The following is a 22,190-nucleotide window of genomic DNA, read 5'->3' as shown; positions in this document are numbered from 1 at the left end:
CTCCGAGACCGCCTTCTGCCGCAGATTACCTCCCATCGGCCGGTACGCTCCCACAGAGTGGGTCTCCTCAGGGTGCCGTCAGCTAGACAGTGCCGGCTGGCGACCTCCAGGGGGAGGGCCTTCTCGGTGGGAGCTCCCACCCTCTGGAACGAACTACCCCCAGAGATCCGGGTGATCCCGGATCTCCCCTCCTTCCGCCACGCCCTGAAGACATGGCTCTTCCAACAAGCGGGATTGGCCTAGGGGAATTTTTAGTGGGGTTTTAAGAGGAATTTTAATTATATAGGCCATAGTAAATATTTCTTTTTAATTAGGTTTTAAATTGGGTATTTATTGTTGTATCTGTTTTATAAGGCTGTTAGCCGCCCTGAGTCCGTAAGGAGAAGGGCGGGATAAAAATTGAATAAATAAATAAAAAAAATAAATGATGATAATAATAATAATAATAGTAATAATAATAATAATAATAATAATAATAATAATAATAATAATAATAATAATAATAATAATAATAGTAATAATGAAGAGATCTTGGAGGTCATCTAGTCCAACCCCCTGCTCAGGAAGTAAAGCCTATATCATTTTGGACAAATGGCTGTCCAGTCTCTTCTTAAAAACTTCCAGTATTGGAGCATTCACCGCTTCTGGAGGCAGGTTGTTCTACTGATTAATTGTTCTAACTGTCAGGAAGTTTCTCCTTAATTCTAGGTTGCTTCTCTCCTTGATTAGTTTCCATCCATTGCTTCTTGTCCTGCCTTGAGGCGCTTTGGAAAATAGCTTGACTCCCTCTTCCTTGTGGCAGCCTCTGAGATATTGGAACACTGCTATTATGTCCCCCCTCATCCTTCTCTTCATTAAACTAGACATACTGTACCCAATTCCAGCAACCGTTCCTTATATGTTTTAGCCTCCAGTCCCCTAATCATCTTTGTTGCTCTTCTCTGTACTCTTTCTAGAGTCTCAACATCTTTTTTACATCGTGGTGACCAAAACTGGATGCAGTATTCCAAGTGTGACCTTACCAAGGCATTGTGAAGTGGTATTAATACTTCACATGATCTTGATTCTATCCCCCTGTTAATGCAGCCCAGCACTGTGTTGGCTTTTTTGGCAGCTGCAGCACACTGCTGGCTCATATTTAAGTGATTGTCCACTAGGACTCCAAAGTCCCTCTCACAGTTACTACTATTGAGCAAGGTACCCCCTATACTATACCTGTACATTTGGTTTTTCTTGCCTAAATGTAGAACCTTACTTTTTTCACCACTGAATTTCAATTTGTTAAATAGCACCCAGTGTTCAAGTCTGTCCAGATCCTCCTGTATCTTAAGCCTGTCTTCTGGAGTGTTGGCTATTCCTGCCAACTTGGTGTCATCTGCAAATTTGATGAGTTCCCCATCTATCCCCTTGTCCAAATTGTTGATGAAGATGTTGAAGAGCATTGGGGCATCTCACTACACACTTCCCTCCATGTAGATGTGGATCCATTGAGGACCACACACTGAGTTCGGCCGGTCAGCCAGCTACGGATCCATCTGGTGGTGATGCTGTCTAACCCACATTTTTCTATCTTATCGAGTAGTAGGTTGTGGTCTACTTTATCAAATGCCTTACTGAAGTCCAAGTAAATTACATCCACAGCATTCCTCTGGTCAAAGAATGCAATAAGATTAGTCTGGTGTGATCTGTTTTTGACAAACCCAAGTTGGCTTTTAGTAATGACTTTGTTTGCCTCTAGGTGTTGCTGATTCATTGTTTGATTATCTTTTCCAGAATCTTCCCAGGTATTGCATGTTCTTGCATGACTGATGTGTAATACCTGATTCACACTTCTCCCTGTCAAAAACAAGTTCTTCATCTTGGTCCAAGATCCCCTGCTTATTTGAGTTATCATCACAAATATTTTTACCTGTCTCCTTAATGTCCCTATTAAGGTCAGCAAGGGCACTGTATGATTCCAAGATCAGTACAGCAATAGTCACTGGGTAACTGAGTCCAAAGGGCACACACAAAGTCCAGGAAAGCAGTCCAGCAGTCAAACAGGCCAAAATACATGGCATAAGCACACAAGACACAGAACTGAATACATTGCTCCAGAAACACTAATGTCCTCTGGGCGAGGTTAAGTAGGCAATGCAAGTGCAGCCCTTCATGAAAGGCAAGATTGCCTCCTCATGAGTAGTATAGCTGAGTGGCATTGTGCCTCTCTCCTCTCTGCTCTATGTGTCTTTAGATCAGGAGGAGGTGTGTACTCCACCTCCTCTTCATTGCTAACAGGTGGCAGCTGCTCCTGGTCCTCACCTGAAGCTTCCTGGTCAACTTTCTGCAGCTGTGGGTCACCTTCCTCAGCCTCAGCCTGGTCACTTGTCCAGTCAACCCAGCTGAGGCTGTTCCATCAGACTAGCATTCTCTGAGCCCAGATCCTGACCAATAGTCGGCTCCACCCTTTCCTCTGCAGACTCAAACTCACCCTCCTTCTCTGAACTCACATCTGGAGAGGGGTCCAGTGGTGGATCCATGAAAAAAACCCACCAAGCAGAATGAATAGACATATCTGAAGTGCAGGACAAAAAGCACTGTGTTACATATAGTTGTAAGATTTTTGTTGAATTTATAGAGCTTTAATGGTACTGTCAAGGTTCCGACTGATGGAACCAAATAAATCAGAATTCCGAGGCACAAGATTTCCTCAAAGAACATGTTTATTGGATAAACGGTCAAAATTGAAACCAAATCTAAACCACCCCCCCAAAGATTCAGAGTAACTCAATATAATAGTTCCCACCCTTATTTATTTATTTATTTTATTTATTTTATTACATTTGTATCCCGCCCTTCTCCTTCTATTTAGCCATAAATCACATTCTCCAGTAAAACTACTTGGCGGGCTTTCTGGCAGGATGTCCCTCCTTCTCCACTACGGTGTGGGAATGACCTTGGTTCCTATGGGATCTATTCATGTTTAGACTAGCAAAAATATCTCATCCCCTCTCTCCCTCTTCTGGCAACCTAGGAACGACAAAGATGGCTGCAGCCAGGTTCGTTGTAGAGTTGACAGGTACATAAAGTTGATACATAAAGACTAATGTGAATACACACACACATACTATGTTCTAACAACTATATTTGTGGATTAGTATACCAAAATATGGCAATTAGCATTCTTGGTAAAATTGATGTTGTCAGTCATCACAACTAACACCATAATAACAAAATTACTGGTACTTATACATTTTAAAGTGAATGGATATATGGATTCCATTTTATAGTTATTACTTTATTATATATTCCTTGCTCATCTATATAACTATTGAACTGATCTGTTACATTCTAAATTGATGAATGTAGGTAGTGAGGGATTCTAGGAATCATAGCTATAGAATTAAATTTATTTGGTTGAATATTTAATTTAGTGATATTTGTAGCATCTTGCAAAATGTATTTTCAGAGCCATATTTTTCTTATCCACAATATTGTTAACATAAATTTCCCTAATCATGTTTAAACACAGTTATTTGAAAGTTTTGTTCTGTAATGTTACTAATATAATAAATTAGATATGTGGCTCATTTCTAAAGCATAACTGATGCTACCATATGTTTTAATTTGTTAAGGGGAGCAGAACATATATAACTGGAGAGATTAATTAAATTCATTCACTTTCAAGTGCTTCTCAAACATCAGAAGAATTAAAACAACAATAATTCTAAGTCCATCAGAAATTATTCAGCCGGTTAGAGTATGTAGTTAAAACAGGATTACAACTGTAAGTTGATACAGTCTGGTTCAGACTCATTAAAAACATAATGTAATATTTTGAATACTTGGAGTAGCATAGCTTCCTGGCACCCTGTGGGTTCCTGAATATGCATTGAAAACTGTCGCAATTTTAGTCATACTACTGCTGGAAGGCCCTAGGTTTAAAACACACTTCATGGGTTAAAATCAACCCCTTATCTCTTTTGTGGTATGCCTGAGACCAAGTCAAATGTCTTGTGGGTCTTAGTGTTTTCTTTAATATATATCCCTATACAAATATAAATCAACCTATGTTAAAACACTATTCTTCACTGGCTCAAGTGTTACTACTTTATAGTTTCAAACTTTAAAATTATTTTCATTATGGTCAGAGATATTCCAGATATCATATGTAATTACATATTTAGAGCAATTTCTTGGTGTTTTTTATTGTATGGAGATGGAAAAGAAACTTTGAAAGTACAAAAAAGTTATGAAAGGAGTAGTAGAAAATACCAGAAAAAAAGTATACTTAATGTTCAAAACAAAAAAAAACCACAATCTTATTACAGGTGTTAGGCAGCCAGACAGCTGTACTAGAAAAAACAGGATATTTTTAAAATGCTATATTCTTAAAAGTTTTAAAAGATCAATAAATGCCAGAAATCTCTTAAAAATCAGGGGCAAACTCAGCCTTCTCTAACCTGTTGCTCTCTAGCCTGATTCACAGGAACAGAGCAACTCCAAAGGCAATCCTGTTGGGAAAGATCTTCTAATATGGTTGGAATTTCTCACACAAGATAATAAGCAATTGTGTTTTGGGTGTGTGAAATCATCAAATATGGTTTATAAACCCTCATTAATTGGAGAACATGTTGTGCAAATCCAGCTGTGTTAACCAGAGAAGTACTTACAGCATTCTATCAATAGGTGACTGTATTTTAGACTGTATTTTTTATTCTGAGAATAAAAAACCCAGATCTAATGAACATGGTGGGAATCAGGCATGATAAATACATCAAGATTGACATAATATTTAGGAAAGACTATAATTCATGTTTGGAAGAAATAAACTTTTAACTTTGGTTGATCTTAACCATACCAATGGGGATTACTGATAAACACATCAGAAGAATTGCTAAAGTCCCAGCTTTCCTCCTGCATGCTGTGATAAATTAGCATATGGTAGGGAAGTGAATAAATCAGAAAGGCTAAAGAAATGTAACATGAGGTGTCGCAAGTTCCCATGCTGCTTATACAGTCATTTCATTTAGGGGAAAAGTGAGACTTTGATGAAGAAAAGTGTCACAGAAGTGGCAAACATGAATGCATTTTCTGCAGAAGATGATAAATATTTGCAAAAAAAAAAATGAGTTGTGCTTTGAAAAGTCATTGTGTTAAATCTAGAAAATGTATTCAATCAATGAAGTGTGAAATAGAATGATTTTAATCCTGTTTGAAGTGCAAATCTCAATGCAATTTTAGCAGTAAAACTTCTAGCTAAGTCTTTGTAATATATAATGTCATGTCATCCAGGAAATACTGATAACCATTTGCTGTTTGCCATATTTCACATGATTAAAACTGCAATTATTACTAAATCTTGAATTTCACATTTACAAAAAGCCATATTCAGATGTCCATTTTTATTCCAACTCTGCAAAACCAAACATTAGAAAAATTTAAAGGGTGATAATGATCAAATAAGAATCATTTGATTGAACTAATGAATTACTTCCAGTTATTTGGGCATATACATGCAATGTACATATAGAAAGATAGAGACACTGTGTGTGTTTGTGTAAATAGATATGTGCAATGAATTTTAATACAATATGATTTCAACATAATAACAGTTTACAGTTGGTTCCTTTATAAATAAACTAAGGTCAAAAAAAGATTTGTAGATGACAAATATTCTCTTTTACATATTTGAATTTGAATTTGAATTTTATTATATTTATACCCCGCCCTTCTCCCGGAGGACTCAGGGCGGCTTACAGCCAGTTTAAAAACAACTAATACAATACAATACAAAATTTAAGAAAATGATAAAAATAAATATTTAAATAGGCCGCTTCTACTATACTATTCTAATATACACATGCCCACAGATATCCTGTAATATAAGGCTCTTTTTCATGCAGTTAATAAATAAATAAGAATATAAATAGGAATAAATGTAACTTCATCTTAAATGTAGTAAGTGTTAAAATTTGAATACTGTATCTTCTTTTTTTATTTTACCAAGGTTAGAAGACATGGAAAGAAAAGCCAACTCTGAGTGGCAAACAATTTCCATTCTTGTAATTAAAGCAATAAAATAATTGAAAATATAAACACTAATTATAGACTATACAACAGTCCATATGCATAAACCAGATATGCAACTATCGCTGGCCTCAAATAAGAACACAATTACTCAACTGAGAGAAACTATTTTAATTATTAAAATTATTGCTAGTGGAGAAAGAAAAGTATGCCCATGTGTTTTTTAATTTGCATAATACCAAAACCAATTCTGTTCCCATATTGAGCATGGACTTTTGAATAAAAAAAACACTATTTATGAACAAATTATTGCACTTTGGACTTTCATCTGATCTGGGTAGTTGATATAGTACAAAAAACTATAACCATGTATAAGTGAACTTGACCATTTAAATTAAAAGAATGAAAAGGATTCTCAAAGAAATGTTTAAGTGATTGAATTTACAACATAATGAGTATCATGATGTACAGGCAGAGCTTTTAATATGCTGTTTTATCTCACGGTAATTTTATTTTTGTATAGGACAAAATCTTCAGGTTGATTAAGGTAAAAGTTTTTGTAAATTGTACAGCTGGCATAGAGATACCTGCCATCTATTTCAAATTCCCAATTTTACACACTTTAATTAAACTGTAATAAAGAACATGTGGTACAATGAACAAAATTTAAATTTACAGAAAAATGATTGTCACAATTTTTAAATAATTTATATTAAAACTTTTAAACAAGTAGATAAAAATTAATACAAATTAATAGACAGTAAGCAAGGAAAAATAAATAAAAGAAAAAGCAAAAACTGTAAGAAAATTTAAAAAGAAAAATAGCAAAGAAACATATAAAGAAATGGCTTCTGATATTCTTTACAGCATTAAAAGTAACATATATTTTCTCTCTCTAAAGTTACATCATATTATCTATAATCTATCCTGTCTAATAGTCAAAACCATAAGTTCATTTTGATCATTTTTATGCAAAAAGTCCACAAGAGGATTCCAGTCTGCAATATGTGTTACTAAAGTCTTTTCTCTAATCAGATAAATTAATTTACTTATTTCAGCAAAATCTATCAACTTAAGTAGCCATTCCTGCATGCTGGATACTATCAAATCTGTGTGCAACTCTGCATACAATAGTTTCATTGCTATGATAATATATTATTCCAATTTTGATTGTAATATATGTTTTGAATTGTGAGCTGTCCAGAGTCATTTGCTGAGATGGCTGGCTATAGAAATCAATCAATCCATCAAACAAACAAATACATGAATTTTGAAATAAACTTTCATGGCCTTTTTCTAATTGCTTTCCCATTAGTACTAAAAGGCTTCAATTTAATATTAATCTTTAAAATCCTCTGTATTAAAGTATGCATTTGGATCCCAAAAAATTAGCTTTTTCCCATGTCCACCAAGCACAATAAAATGTCCCTTCATGTTGTTCATATTTCCAACATATTTTTAAATTTATTTTATACATTCTATGAAATGTCTCTGGTGTCATATACCAATGACACATCAGTTTATAAAAATTCTGTTTGAAAACTTAACATGGAGTAAATTTCCCTTTTAATCACATATTATCCCATTGATCCATCGATATTTTAAACCAAAATTCTTAGCTCACTTTATCACACATTCTTTAAGCTGTTCTTCCTCTGTTCCTAATTTCAACAAAAGTTTATACATTTTAGCATTTACATATTCATCAGTACAGAACTGTATTTGCTGCATAGTCTTTTCATCCATTTTAAATATTTCAAATAACTATAAATGGGGAAACCATTGATAATGATATCTTTCAGCTATTAATTCTGAGCAATCTGTTGGTGTTAAGAATTCTGAGATATATGATAGAAGTAGGTCTTAGATTCACATATGTCAGATCCTTTCTTTAAGATTGCCAGATAGCAATTTTTTTACTAAAAACAAAATAAAAATAATTACATTTTCAGATTGTACTAACAGCTAAATTAAAACAATCTGAGAGAGATTTATCACTGAAAATTCTAAATAGTAACAAATTTAAAAATGTAGATTGCATGTGGTCTAATGATATATATTTTATTTTTTTATATCAGTGCCTATGACACCAGACAAGATTCTAAACCTATGCAAAGATCAAGTGAATGGAGTCACTCCATAATGTTCTGTCATAAGGATACCTAGGTGAAGATATTGTTCCATCAACAGTTCTAATTTTTTTGATGATTGTGGCCACCACAAACAAATGTCACAGATTTAAGACTTAAAAATGCACTTTCAGTTTTATGAGTATCTGGCTTCATCTATTTAATTTGGATATACAGGAGATAAGATTCATGCTATATTTTGTCAAAGTTGGTGAGAAAAAAAAATGGCCTTACCATCACAAACCAAATTGCTATCAACCCCCATCCTCTATTTCCTACAGTTGATAGAAAAACTGATACCAAACTGATATCCATGGGCATAACGGTGGGAAATTAACCAGGACATTGAATCAATAGTTCTTTCCTGTTTTGTTTTGTTTTGTTTTGTTTTGTTTTCCCAGTGAGAGCTAATCTAAATTAATATGTATCTTGCTTGCTTCTGAACTATAAACAGTTTTATCCTCCATGAATTTTTCTAATTCTTTTTTAAAGTTGTTCATGTTGTTAACTATTATAGCTTATTATCGCAATTTCCATGCTGTAAAAGCTTCTCTTTATATATTCTAAATATCTATATACACTTATTCTGTAATAAAAACACAAATTGTAAAGCCATGTTTTACTCTTAATTAGTTTTTATTTAAAATATTTTGTTCATTCTATTTTGTTTAAAATAATTATTCTACTAATAGCGAATCATTCATCCATACTTGAATGCTGTTTTCTTTCTTTAAATCTAGAAAATATAAAAACAAGCTATTTTAAAAAGAACTACTTGTCCCATAATACTGTACATATGAAGAAAATTACTTCTTACATCTTTCTATTATGACAGGTTTCCAACTAGTACCATTTTATATATTGTTTGTTAATCAGTGTTAGTAAGACTCTATATCCTATCAGGAAATCAGTCAGCTAGACTCTCTTTTAAAAATTTAGTTATGGTCTTTATCATTTCACTTGAAAAAAAATGTAGCTAATATTTGTAATTTCCTAGAACTCCATAAATAATCCGTTCCTCTCTTCTCCTTCCCTCCCCTCCTCTCCTCTCCCCCCTCCATTCCCCTCCCCTCCCTCTCCTCTGCTATATTAGACTCTTTCTTATTCTTGAAGATAGTTGTATTTTGAGGATAGTCTCACACAAGCATTTGACAAGGTATTTAGCTAAAAAATGCTCCCCTCCTGAGCCATAGTTAAACTTTGAATCAGTTAGTGGAAACCTTTGGTGACTGATTTAAGGCCTTCCTGCTATCTCTGAGCCTCAAGTAATTTGTTTTAGCTAAGTGATTTTCTTTCATTTTCACCCATATGCATGAACATGTAGGCATACACATGCTCATTTATACTTATTCATATGCTGAATCATACATATTCTTTAAAAATTCTTTAATAGATACCACCTTGTTATAGTGATTTATTCACTTTTGGATTTATCAAAAAAAAAAACTTTTTCCCCTGGAGAAGTGCTGGCATGCTCTATATCTTCTGCAGTGAAAATATTAAACAGTTTTCTTGTGGTTTTAGAATAGAATAGTGCTGGAAGGGATCTTGGAGGTCTTCTAGTCCAGCCCCCTGCTCAAGCAGGAGAACCTATACCATCTCAGACAAGTGACTGTCTAGCCTCTTCTTAAAAATCTCCAGTGATGGAGCGCCCACGATTTCAGGAGGCAAGCTGTTCCACTGGTTAATTGTCCTCACTGTCAGGAAGTTTCTCCTTAATTCCAGGTTGATTCTCTCTTTGATCAGTTTCTAACCATTGTTTCTTGTCCTTGTTTAAAATGTCATGGATATGCTTTTTCTTGTATCTTTCAGGATATTTCTATATAATACTTGTCCCCTTTTATGAATCTTCCAAATTGTTTTAAAATCAGCTATGAAACTGTCTTCTCAGATTACTTCAATACATATTGACATTTTCTGATTAGCCATTAGCCAATTAGCAACCTCTCCAGCTGACCAACAGGAGAAAACCAATAAAACCAATGGTTTTTACCTCCACCAAGCCACTGCAGAAGTAGTTGGCACTTCTCAATACACATTACAAATACAGATGTGTAACTGCATGGTTGGTAGAAAATGCATGGATATGGTGCCTTAATTATGTCAATATTCACTGTCCCAGTGAGAGGCACAGTGAATGTGAAAAGAGAAGACAATGGTGGAAAATAGTTGGCAGCCTACCAAGAAAAAACCCATCCTATTACAACATCCAGTTTTGCTTTGGTTTAAATGAATTAGCACAAAACAAGTAAAATGCTAAGTCAAGGTCACCAAATGTATTTATTTACTCAATTTATAAAGACACCCATGTCACTTTTAAATGACTCTAGGTGGCTAAAAATAAAACAAATAAAAACACAAAGTGCATAATATAAAACAAAAATAAGAACAGTTATCAGCAGAGCTTCATCTAAAACAAATGCAGAAATTATTATAGATTTGTTACTGGTGTTGTACATTTATTTATTTATTTATTTATTTATTTATTTATTTAGTGTATGGCATGTCATATGTGGACTTGCAACATATATTAAGATTACTCCTAGATTAAAAAAAAACAAAATGAGATATGAATGTCAAAACAGATCTATATTCAGATGCCAACGTTTAGCCCATCTAACCATTGAAACGCAGTATCAGTTATATGAAAAAAAATCAAATACTGATCCAGTATATGCCCTTGGCTTATAGATGGTCACGGGGTGGTACAAAATGGGAGGCAGATAGAGGAGCCCTACATGACGTTCAGTTTTTCTACACATTCCAGAATTCTCTTTTTAAATAGTATTATTTTCAGTTGAAGAAAATTGCTGGACATGACAAAACTCAGGTGAACAATAAGAACTCTATATACTACCAGAACTCTGGATTGTCTTGACTTTTAACTGGGCAAACAATCATACAGCAACATTTTTTGAATCTAGGTACCTCAAATGGGATAGCATACAGAATGTATGCAAAATCCAGGACCCATGACTCCTGAAGGAATAAAGTTTGGGAAAGCTGTGGTTGCTTCACTGCTCTACTGGCAACTGCTGAACTGCTGCTGAGGTCATGTGATCTTCATTTTCAACATTCTATGACAGTTCTCCAGTCTCACAATCTTTCAGTTCCTCCCCAACCTAACAGCAGCCACTTACCAAGCTGGCAGGAATAGCCAACACTCCAGAAGACAGGCTTAAGATACAGAAGTATCTTGACAGATTTAAACATTTGGACTATCTAACACAGGAGTGTCAAACTCAATTTCATTGAGGGCCGCATCAGCATTGCGGTTGCCCTCAGGGCATGTGTGGCCTACTGGATGGGTGTGGACAGAGTGGGTGTGGCCTATTGGGTGGGCATGGCCAGCTCTACATTGTTCGGGTCAAGGGTGCCTGTGGGGGCCTGGGCAGGAGTGGGAGAGATCTGAGGGTCTCTGGCAGAAGGGGGGTGGGACCAGGGCAAGTGCCAAGGCATGGTCCATTGGAGGAGTCTCACTGCCTGCTGAAATCCCTTCCCCGGAGCCCATCAAGCCGGATAAATGAAGTAGGCAAGGGGCATTTGCTGACCACTTCCAGATGATGATGCATTTCTTCATTCCTCACAAAGGGTGACACCTCCCCAGCATGCACCCAGGGGGTGGGGCTAACACGGCAGGGGCTGGTTCCTTGCTGTTTCCAGATGGCCTTGTGAAGCTAAGACTGAATGCGTTTCAGCATAGATGGCCACCACAAAATTGTACTTGGCTCCCGGACGGCCTGGGCCAGGGCCAAGGTAGTGGGGGCCGTTTCCTCACTGTTTCCAGGATGGCTTCGCGGGCCACATAAAACCACTTTGCGGGCCGCATCCGCCCCCCGGGCCTTGTGTTTGACATGTCTGATTTAACAAAATGAAATTCAATGGTGAAAAAAAGTAAGGTTTTACATTTTAGACACGAAAAACCAAATGTACAGGTATAGTATTGGTTGTACCTGGATCAATAGTAGTAACTGTGAAAGAGATTGTCCTAGTGGACAATCACTTAAATATGAGCCAGCAGTGTAGTCCAACTGCCAAAAAAGCCAACGCAGTCCTAGACTGCATTATCAGAGGGATAGAATCAAGATCCTGTTAAGTGTTAATGTCACTTTATAATGCCTTGGTAAAACCCACACTTGGAATACTGCATCCGACATTGGTTGCCACAATGTAAAACATATGTTGAGATTGTAGAAAGAGTGCAGAGAAGAGCAAAAAAGGTTATTAGGGGACTGGAGGCTAAAACATATAAAGAACAGCTGCTGGAATTGGATATGTCTAATTTAATGAAAAGAAGAATTAGGGGTGACATGATAGCAGTGTTCCAATATCTAAGGGGTTGCCACAAAGAAGAGGGAGTCAAGCTATTCTCCAAAGCAGCTGAAGACATGACAAGAAGCTAATCAAGGAGAGAACCAACCTAGAACTAAGTAAAAAAAAAACCTGACAGTTAGAACAATTAATCAGTGGAACAACTTGCCTCCAGAAGTTGTGAATGCTCCAACATTGGAAGTTTTTAAGAAGAGACTGGACAACCATTTGTCTGAAATAGTATAGGGTTTCCTGCCTGAGCAGGGTGTCAGCGCTGTGACACAGGGATTGGGCTAAGGTTCAAGGTCCCTTCCAACTATGTTATTCTGTTCTGTTATTTTGTTACCTGATGGGATGAGAAGGGAAAGGGAGGAAGGGAAGAAGGAAGGGAGGAAAGAAGGAAAGAAGGAAAGAAGGAAGGAAGGAAGGAAGGAAGGAAGGAATATTTCTGAAACTTTTGCGCAACAGGGCATGGGTTGTCTAGTACATCATAAAATAACTGTGGCCTACTGTATGTTAGATTTTTGTCACATATATCTTTCTTTCTTTCTTTCTTTCTTTCTTCTTTCTTTTTCTTTCTGAAGGGTCAGAGTGCGGAAGAATAAATTGCCTGGATTTACCAACAATCAAATAAATTACAGTTGGGAATTTTACAGCAACCAAAGGGAATTTAGCATATAATTTTCACAAATTGTGATGTGATTTGAGTACTGAACTCTATTAACCTCTTTTGAAAAACATGACCTGTTTTTTTTTAACCACAAACTTTGATTATATCTAAAGCAATTTTTACTATGCCTTAAAACTTGTTTTTATTGAAAAAGCAAGTCTTATAATATGTTTTCAATAAGATCTGGTATTTACTTCTAGCTTTTCCTATTGAGATTACTTTTCCAATTCACTGTGCTTATCCCACTACTGTATAGCATATGGGAATAAATTTTATAAAATTATATTGAATAATGGAATAAATTTATCATAATAAGTTCCAATTTCCCATGTGAAATATAGAATATAAGAGCGTAAGATTTTAATCATGATATGCTTATTTTGAAATGTATTTCTCAGTTGCATTTTTGTCACAATAAATTTGAGAAAGTAAAGGCTTGATCACATTCAGTTGAAACAAAAACATAAGGATTTAAGCAAACCAATTTTGCAAAAAAATAAAAATAATAAGCATTAAATGATGCAACTGCTTTCCAGGTACACAGAGGACATAAATCATGGTGTAATTTTATTTTTTTTATTTTGGGTGTTGTTGGACTAAAAGTGTTATGATTCTTGTCATAGGTCAATTATTCAAAATAATATGATCAAAAAATTCATAGCATAGCAGGACTGGTGAACCAGAATGTTGGTGAGAGAATTATTTTTGGAAAAAAATGGGGTAATAAGCTCAGATCTTTTTAGCACTGTTTATATGTGATTCTCTGATCCTGAGAACAAAGTCTGATGTTTCAAAACACTGCAGAACAGATGGATATTTCTGTGATTTCAAACAGGCAATTATTAAAACAAGATTCTATTAAACGGAAGATTAAAGGTAATAGAGAGGCTCTTTCTTAACATATTTACTGATAAATAAAGAGTACAATATCATACATCGACTTGCAATATATATTAATATTTCACCGGGATTAATAAAACACAATAAAATATAAATGTTAAAATATCTATATTGAAATACTAATGTCTAGGCCATCTAACCATCACAGCATCATTTATATGAAAATAAATCAGATACTGGACTGCTATGTGCCCACAGTATATCTATCTTGATTCCAGGAATCTGTATTGTATCTCTTTGCTTATTACAATAATCCTACATAATTAGTTTCTTCAAGAATCTTTCAGAAAAAGTGAGAATAATCTGACCAGCAGTTTTTCTATGGTATTCAAATCTGCATTCTTACTAAGTTCAATACTCTTGAAGTTATTTAACCTAAGTTTATGAGAGCTATTCTTGCACGTGCAAAATGTATAGAGAATACATTTTACATTAGGAGATGGGCTACAGCTTAGTTTTCACTCATAAACTTTTCATTAAAATTGTTTTTTTTTTTCATCATCAGTCTGGTTCTCTTAGTCCTTAGAAATCAATCTCTTAATCCTTAGAAATCAATCTGATTTAAGAAAGCTATTGACAAAATCATTGATTGGGCTTTTCTATGGAGAATTTCTGCTCATTAAGCTCTGAAAGTTTCAGAAGTGGATTCAAATAATGGATCTGGGACATACACCTTTAGTCTCATCTGAGCCTAGTATCTCTTCCTATAAATTAGGGCAGGGTCCCCTGCCCCCAATCTGTGGACCTCTACTGGTCTGTGGCCTGTTGGCAACTGGGCCACGCAAGCGGCAGGCAAGCTTGGGAAGCTCCACTTGTGCAAGCAGCATGCACATGCACAAAACCCTCCCCTCCCCCCCGCTGACACTTCTGGTCTGGGGATCCAGAAAGGTTGAAGACCACTGATTCCTCCAAAAGGGTTTGTGTGGGCCTCCTATTTGTCATCTGTTATAATATGAAATTTTACAGGGCTTTTACTTTAGTCTGGCTGAATGCCCTGCCTTTTGCCATCTTCCTCGGATGTGCAAAGGATACTCCAGGTACAGAACACAACTACTATTTATTGCTCCTCTTATCTGACAGGACCCCAGTTTTGTGCCTCTATATACATTATTTGCTTTACTTGTAGTTGAGGATTCTGATTGTCATTTGCTTATTTGTATTTCAAGTAAGTTTTTTCTTGAAATTGTTATACTTTTATCTCTGTACTTTTATCTTATATATATTTCATTCTATTTCTTGAAGTAAAGATGAGTATATTTATTCTTAATGTTTATATTTATCCTTATTTCTTGTAAATTTATATATACAGATAGTCCTTGACTTACCACTATTCATTTAGTCATCATTCAGAATTACAACAGTACTGAAAAAAGTGATTTACGACCATTTTTCACACCTATGACTGTGGCAATATCCCCATGGTCACATGATCAAAATTCAGACACTTGGCAACTGGCATGTATTTAGGATAGTTGCAGTGTCCTGGGATCATGTGATCACCTTTTTGCGAACTTCTGACAAGTCAATGGGGAAGTCAGATTTACTTAACAACTGTGTTACTAACTTAACAATTGTAGTGATTGGCAATTATGGCAAGAAAAGTTGTAAAATGGGGGAAAAACACTTAACAACTATCTTCTTAGCAACATAAATTTGGGGGTCAATTGTGGCTCTATGTCAAAAACTACCTGTTCATGTATTTATATTTACTTACTGTTTAGTTTTTCTATCACTTTTTTGTGGCCTCATGGCCATAATAAAGTTATTTGATTTTGACCTTGCCAAGATTGTTTGGTAATGGAAAATAAGTAATATAATCTGTAATTTATAATAGTCTAATTTGTCAATGGATTAGTAATTTTGGTGATAATCACTGAAACTTTCCAAAAAAGCAGTATAGCAAAAGCCCCAATGCTCTCATGTATAAGCAAACAGACTTATTTTTCAGATCAAATCTATTGTAACAAGAATATTAAACCAGTATTTGACTTTAGCATACAATGTGGAAGTGATACTTCCCATGTTATTATAGTACAAGAAAATTTTATAATCAGACAAATTTTGATTCTCAGAAAAAAGTAGATTAAGATGATACAGCTAAAGTTGAGGATATGATTGATTCAATTTGATCTGGAAGATCTGCTATAATTTGGGGCCATTCCAACTGCTACTCTCTATGGCTGTTTAAACAATGTATCATAGCTTTTTAGTTTACTTATCAGTACTTGTGGGTAACAACATGTTAAAATGACAAGGTCCAGTAGTAGTAGGTGTTTGTGAATATTTCAAAATTAACTAAACTTAAAACAATAAAAAATCTATGAAACATGCATTTGTGGGAGATTTTTTTATAAGAAATGCAGAATAGGATTAGAAGTCTAGGTTGAAGGCAGCATTGATATTGTAAGACATTACACTTAACACATGGCATATGATGATCCAGTTTCAAATAGTAGTATTTGGCTTGTATGTGTGTTTATTATATTAATTTTTAATACCTTCCCATGCTGCTCTTCTGTCCACTAAAATATATAATAACAATAGAAGATATATTTGGCAAAATATAAATTAAATGCTATTTCAATTAAACAATTTGAATGTTGTTTAGAGTTAATAATTAAAAAATAAAACATAAAAAAGAAGTATAATAATAGTATATAATATAATAGCCTCATAAGACGTCCATAGGTGCAATCAAGCTAACATTGAAGGGAGTCTATATAGACAGCAGACGTCAGGAAGAATTGTAACTTCTTGAACTGGAATAACCTAAAGCTATATAATAATAAACTATACTACATCACATATTTTGATATGTTCAGATTCTGAATAAGAATATAGACAGCAGACGTCAGGAAGAATTGTAACTTCTTGAACTGGAATAATCAAAAGCTATATAATAATAAACTATACTACATCACATATTTTGATATGTTCAGATTCTGAATAAGACAAAGGAGATGTAGATAGCATGTGATCTTGCCATCATGGATGTTGAACCAATTTTTACTTTACTACTAATTTATTTTACCTTACTACCAATTTTGAAACCAGTTGTTGCTAAAACATCAGCTCTGAAATATTGTTTCATGTTAATATATGCTATTAATGATCATAATTTATTGCAGTACATCCACTTTGGTATAGTTTTGTAACTTTTGTTAGGGCTCAGGATGGTAAGTTGTAAGCAGTAAGGTTGGCAAAAGGACCCAAAGTCCATTGTCTAGTAAAAAAACAGGAAGAACTGGCTCAGAAGTGAAACTTCCATGACTTTATACCAAAGCCATTATACCATATTTGATTGTTCTCTTCTGCAATAACAGTATCTGCCTCTTTTCTTGTCTGCAATAATACAGCTTATCTAACTTGGTTGGGTTTGGGAAGCTTCTATTGTTGCTGAATGAGAGACTGAGTTCTTGAAAGTCAATATTTTTTGCTATGTTTTTGAAATCGGATGACTTCCCAAATTTATCACATATTGCAATATAGTTTTTTTAAGTATGTTTTTAAAAAATAAAATACAGTGAGTTTTTATAAATTAGAAGGAATATTTTTCTAATATAATGGATATGTAGGTGTAGATATCAATTGGCATAAAATAAATTGGTATTCATTAGAAATATACAACATAATAAATTATACTCTGTAGTAATTGAAGATTAACTTTTTTGCATTGCCAACTCCTATAATGCAAAATTAAATTAAACAAAGGTGAAATATTTTTAATCTTGTCTTTACATGGAATTCAACATTTACTGAGAACTATTTCAACAACTGGATATACAATTCCAATGATTCTTGGGTCACAAAATAATGCACATTTTTTGGATTTATTTTAATTGACATGATTTTTTAGCTTAAAAGCAGGGCTTTTCTTGTCATAGAACACCCAGAGCGGAGTTCCGGCACCTTTTTTGGATGGACCCTTATAGGGTAGGCAAGGCGGGTTGTATGACGTGTGTGAGTTCTGGCACCTTTTTTTTTTTTACAAAAAAAACACTGCTTAAAAGTAACTACATCAGTGGGATTCAGCCGGTTCGCAACATTTCGGCAGAACCAGAAGCTAAATTTTTGTTGCCCAGGCCCAGAATGGACTTCCGGAAGTGGCATCCACACAAAAAACCGGTTGTTCACATATTTGAATCCCACCACTGAATTGCATCCATATAACAACACAAAAACAACAGCAATAATAACTATACTACAAAACAAAATAAATCATTAATATTTTTAAAAGGTAGAAAAAGCAATACCAGTTCCTAATTAGTAATAAAATATGTAGTAAAATAAAAGGCAAAAGAAAATAATTATAATAAAACACAGTTTGACTGGCACTGAAAAAGCAACCAGCTAAGCGCTTTAGATTCATACAAGTTTGTGTTAGTAACAAATCTTAAGAAGCCTAAAAGTTTCTGCAGTCATCTATGGCTCATCTCCATCTTTCGATTTACAAATTACATTTCATTCATCTCAGGTTCTCAGAAAATTCAGATTTCATTAATGCTTTCTACAAACTTGGGATTTATTTTAATGTACTTATATATGAAATTTATATGGCTGCCCATCATAAGAAATGTCTCTGGGTGACAAATCATATATTTTTAAAAAAATAAAAAAAATTAACAGAACACAAAAAGCTAAAGTATCTCACACTTTATTTACTTATTTGTTTATTTATATAGAGAGAGATTTATAAGATGATTCGATTCAAACAATGTGACTCTGGGTGGCATATAACATAAGCATACAATAATGATAATAGCAATTACTATAACAGTAATAGGCTCATAGCACATCATGTTTAACTCTATTTGAAAAGAAGAAAGTATAGATAAGTGATGTGGCAATACCAGGGGATAGTAGAATAGAAAACAAAGAATTAGAGATCACAAAGTATCAAGATCTGAAAATTGAAATTGGAAGATTATGGCATAAAGTGGTCATGGTGGTCCCAATGATTATCAACACACTGCCTGCCATAGCAAGAAATCTTGAATGATACCTAGAAAATCTGTGCATTGATACAGATTCTGTCAGTCAATTACAAAATGCCACTCAGCTTAGATCTGTACATATACTACTATGAAACATTATAATATACTAATATTAATGAATATTAACACCAACACCAGCTAAAGAGTTGGCAGCTATGATTTCAGAAATGCCCTGAAATTGTGAAGGAGGACCTAATGTTCTGTACTGAAAAAAATACAGTAATGATAAGGAAATGTCATGACTGTTCTTGAAAAGATTAAACTTCTCAAATATGTATGGTCTCCCATCAGCATTTCTCTCATTAATTGGATAGTTCCAAATGAAAATATAGCTTTCTAGACTGAGCAGAAACTGTTTAATATTTTGCAGAATACAACTTCTTAAAACTCATTTGTCTTCCCCCCCCCTCCTTTTTCAGCAGATGGATGTACTGACTGGTCAGTGGATTACAAAAAGTATCAAGTCTTAGTGGGCGAACCTGTTCGTATAAAATGTGCATTGTTTTACGGATATATAAGAGCAAATTATACCATCGCACAAAGTGCTGGACTCAGTTTAATGTGGTACAAGAGTTCTGGACCTGGAGATTTTGAGGAACCTATCGCTTTTGATGGAAATAGAATGAGCAAAGAGGAAGATGCTATTTGGTTTCGTCCAACACTGGCACAAGACAGTGGGCTTTATGCATGTGTCATAAGGTATATTTTAACCTTTTTCATCAGCAAGAAGTATATAAACAGTATTTATTTATTATTTATTCTTCTGTCTAAATCATTTTGCTGCCTAAATTATTTTGATTGCAAACAGTTTTTAAATAGAAACTATCTTTATGACGTTTATGTTTAATGGAAAAAATAGTTTACAAATGTATTTGGTTTGTATTCAACTACATTTATATTCTAGGAAGCATTCCCTAATGAGTTGTTTTGATTATCCTGTCTTTGAAATTCTTCTTGTTAACAGAAGTGTGCATTGGTATGTTGCATACTGTATCTCTTAGCTGGTAGGGTATGGTTCATAGTAAAATGGTTTTCAAAGTAGTTTATATATTAAAAATCCTAGTTTGCATAGCATAGATGAACTTCCCTATAACAAAACTGGACTTCTGTTGTGATTATGCTTATGACTCTGGCCTGAAAAGGTCAAAATTGATCAGTTGTGTTCTTAGTATTAACATACAATTCTTCATAAGTCATTGGTGTGATTAAGGCTAACCTAGTCTATTCATTTTCTATCTTATAAAAAGCTTTATGTGAAAGCTTTCATTTATGAAATCCATGATGAATGATGGAAGTCAGTATTTACAGTCTCATCTTGTCACAACCATAGCAGTTGGAAGACTTCAGCTTGCAATCTAAGAGTAAATGGTAAAGAACATGAATAAATGAAATGAAAGAGGAGAAAAAATATGTGTTGTGTGTCTGTGACTCTAAAAGAAAGACAAAGGTTGTACCAGATTTGAATAAGGAGTCTTGGATCTTGTGGAATGAGTTGATGAAAACATGAAGTTAAGTGTAGTCTCTACAAAAGGAGAGACTAAAATGTATATTTAAATATGAATTGGTGCCATCTATGCTGTTGTGGGTGTGTATAAAAGTATGAATAGATATGTTGGTGACAGTTGTATGTGAAGAGTTAATATGAACAGTGATAATGGAAGAACTGAGAATGATTTTATGCAAAATGTATTGCTGGGCAAAATATGTTCTCTAATAAATTGCACAAATAGATCTTTTGAAGTGAAGCGAGAATGTTCAGAAACTTGAGAGTTAACCTTTAATACATATGCATATATTCCCAAACTAATATATCATTTTTTCTAGTTTCTGCTTTTGAAATACATATTCATCTACTTCAGCTTATTCTCTAACACAAAAATTATTCATACTGAGATATACTTTTCTCCCTGTGGAGAAAACGGACACCATCTGGGCTCCCTCTTAGATTTTGAAAATTATCAGAGAACACAGAATTAATTTAGAGAGAGGTTAAATGATGCACATAAAAATGCAGGAAAAGTCTTGCAGAGAAAATGCACAGTTTATTGCTAAATGGGTTGAAACATTTTGCTTATTGCTCTTTGCAGAAAGACCATAAAAATCTGTGATAGCTCTTCATTGACACATATTGTAGATAAGATGCAGTTACCTCCATATTGCAGGATCCACAACAAGTTAAAGACCTAGAAGTATAACTGGAAATAAGGTATACCCATTATTTAAATTGTCTGGTTTCATAACCACAATAAAATACAAACAGAAATAAAATCATATTATGCTGTATCTCTCGAATATTTAGCTTTTGGTACTAATAATTTTTAAAATGTTTTTTTCTCACTTTAAGCATCAGGCCTCACTTTTGCCTCATTATGCACCTTATTATCCATGGAATAAATATTTATTTTGTATTTACTTTTAGATAGAAATACAACACATGAACATAATCTAAATGTAAATAATCGCTTAGGTTTGTACCTATATCCTAAGATATTAGGAGACAGAGATAGCTAACATTTATAGGGAATTTATCTGCAGTATATCTGTGATTTTAGTTTGTTGAAAATGCTGTATAGTTTCAATCATTTATTCAGCACTATGTTTAGAGATATACTGAGCATTTTTAATCATTACACACTATGAAAGGCCTCCTCTAGGCTCCTTTTCACATGTAAATTGTACTTCCAAACTGTGAAATATGTGTGAGGTAACAGATTATCAATTGTTTCAATGCAGGATATAATTAAGAAAATTAACATATTGAGCAAGCTATATTTATTAACAAGTAGCAGAAAAATATTACACACAGGACTCTTTGCAAGCTTAACCATCCTCATTTTCCAAATCTAAGCTGGCAGCCAAGTTTTTTTTGTTCAATTAATACATTATGAAATCGCAAATGGTTAAAATCTAATGGTCTTGTCCAGTGGTAGAATTCAAATAATTTAACAATCAATTTTCTGCCCTAATGATGGTTTTAAGTATAAAAAACCATATACTGAAAGGTAGTTTATTATTTTATTTATTTATTTATTTTATTTATTTAATTTTTATCCCGCCCTTCTCCTTACGGACTCAGGGCGGCTAACAGCCTTGTAAAACAGATACAACGATAAAAATACCCAATTTAAAACCTAATTAAAATGAAATATTTGCTGTGGCCTATGTCAATTAAAATTA

The 22,190-nt window shown here is 34.2% G+C and overlaps 1 protein-coding gene across 1 annotated transcript in view; it reads left to right on the top strand.

Annotated features, from left to right (window-relative positions):
- IL1RAPL1 (interleukin 1 receptor accessory protein like 1) overlaps nucleotides 1-22,190 on the top strand; it is a 457,645-nt gene that overhangs the window by 23,598 nt on the left and 411,857 nt on the right. Inside the window, exons 2-3 of the mRNA XM_029283439.1 lie at nucleotides 15,100-15,184; nucleotides 19,433-19,712. Coding sequence (XP_029139272.1) covers nucleotides 15,100-15,184; nucleotides 19,433-19,712 — 365 coding nt within the window. The remainder of the gene's footprint in view (nucleotides 1-15,099; nucleotides 15,185-19,432; nucleotides 19,713-22,190) is intronic.

The sequence above is a fragment of the Protobothrops mucrosquamatus genome, unplaced genomic scaffold (genome assembly GCF_001527695.2).
Source record: "Protobothrops mucrosquamatus isolate PMUCROS unplaced genomic scaffold, P.Mucros_1.0 scaffold88, whole genome shotgun sequence".
Taxonomy (NCBI): domain Eukaryota; kingdom Metazoa; phylum Chordata; class Lepidosauria; order Squamata; family Viperidae; genus Protobothrops; species Protobothrops mucrosquamatus.
This window is presented reverse-complemented; position numbering and strand designations above follow the sequence as displayed.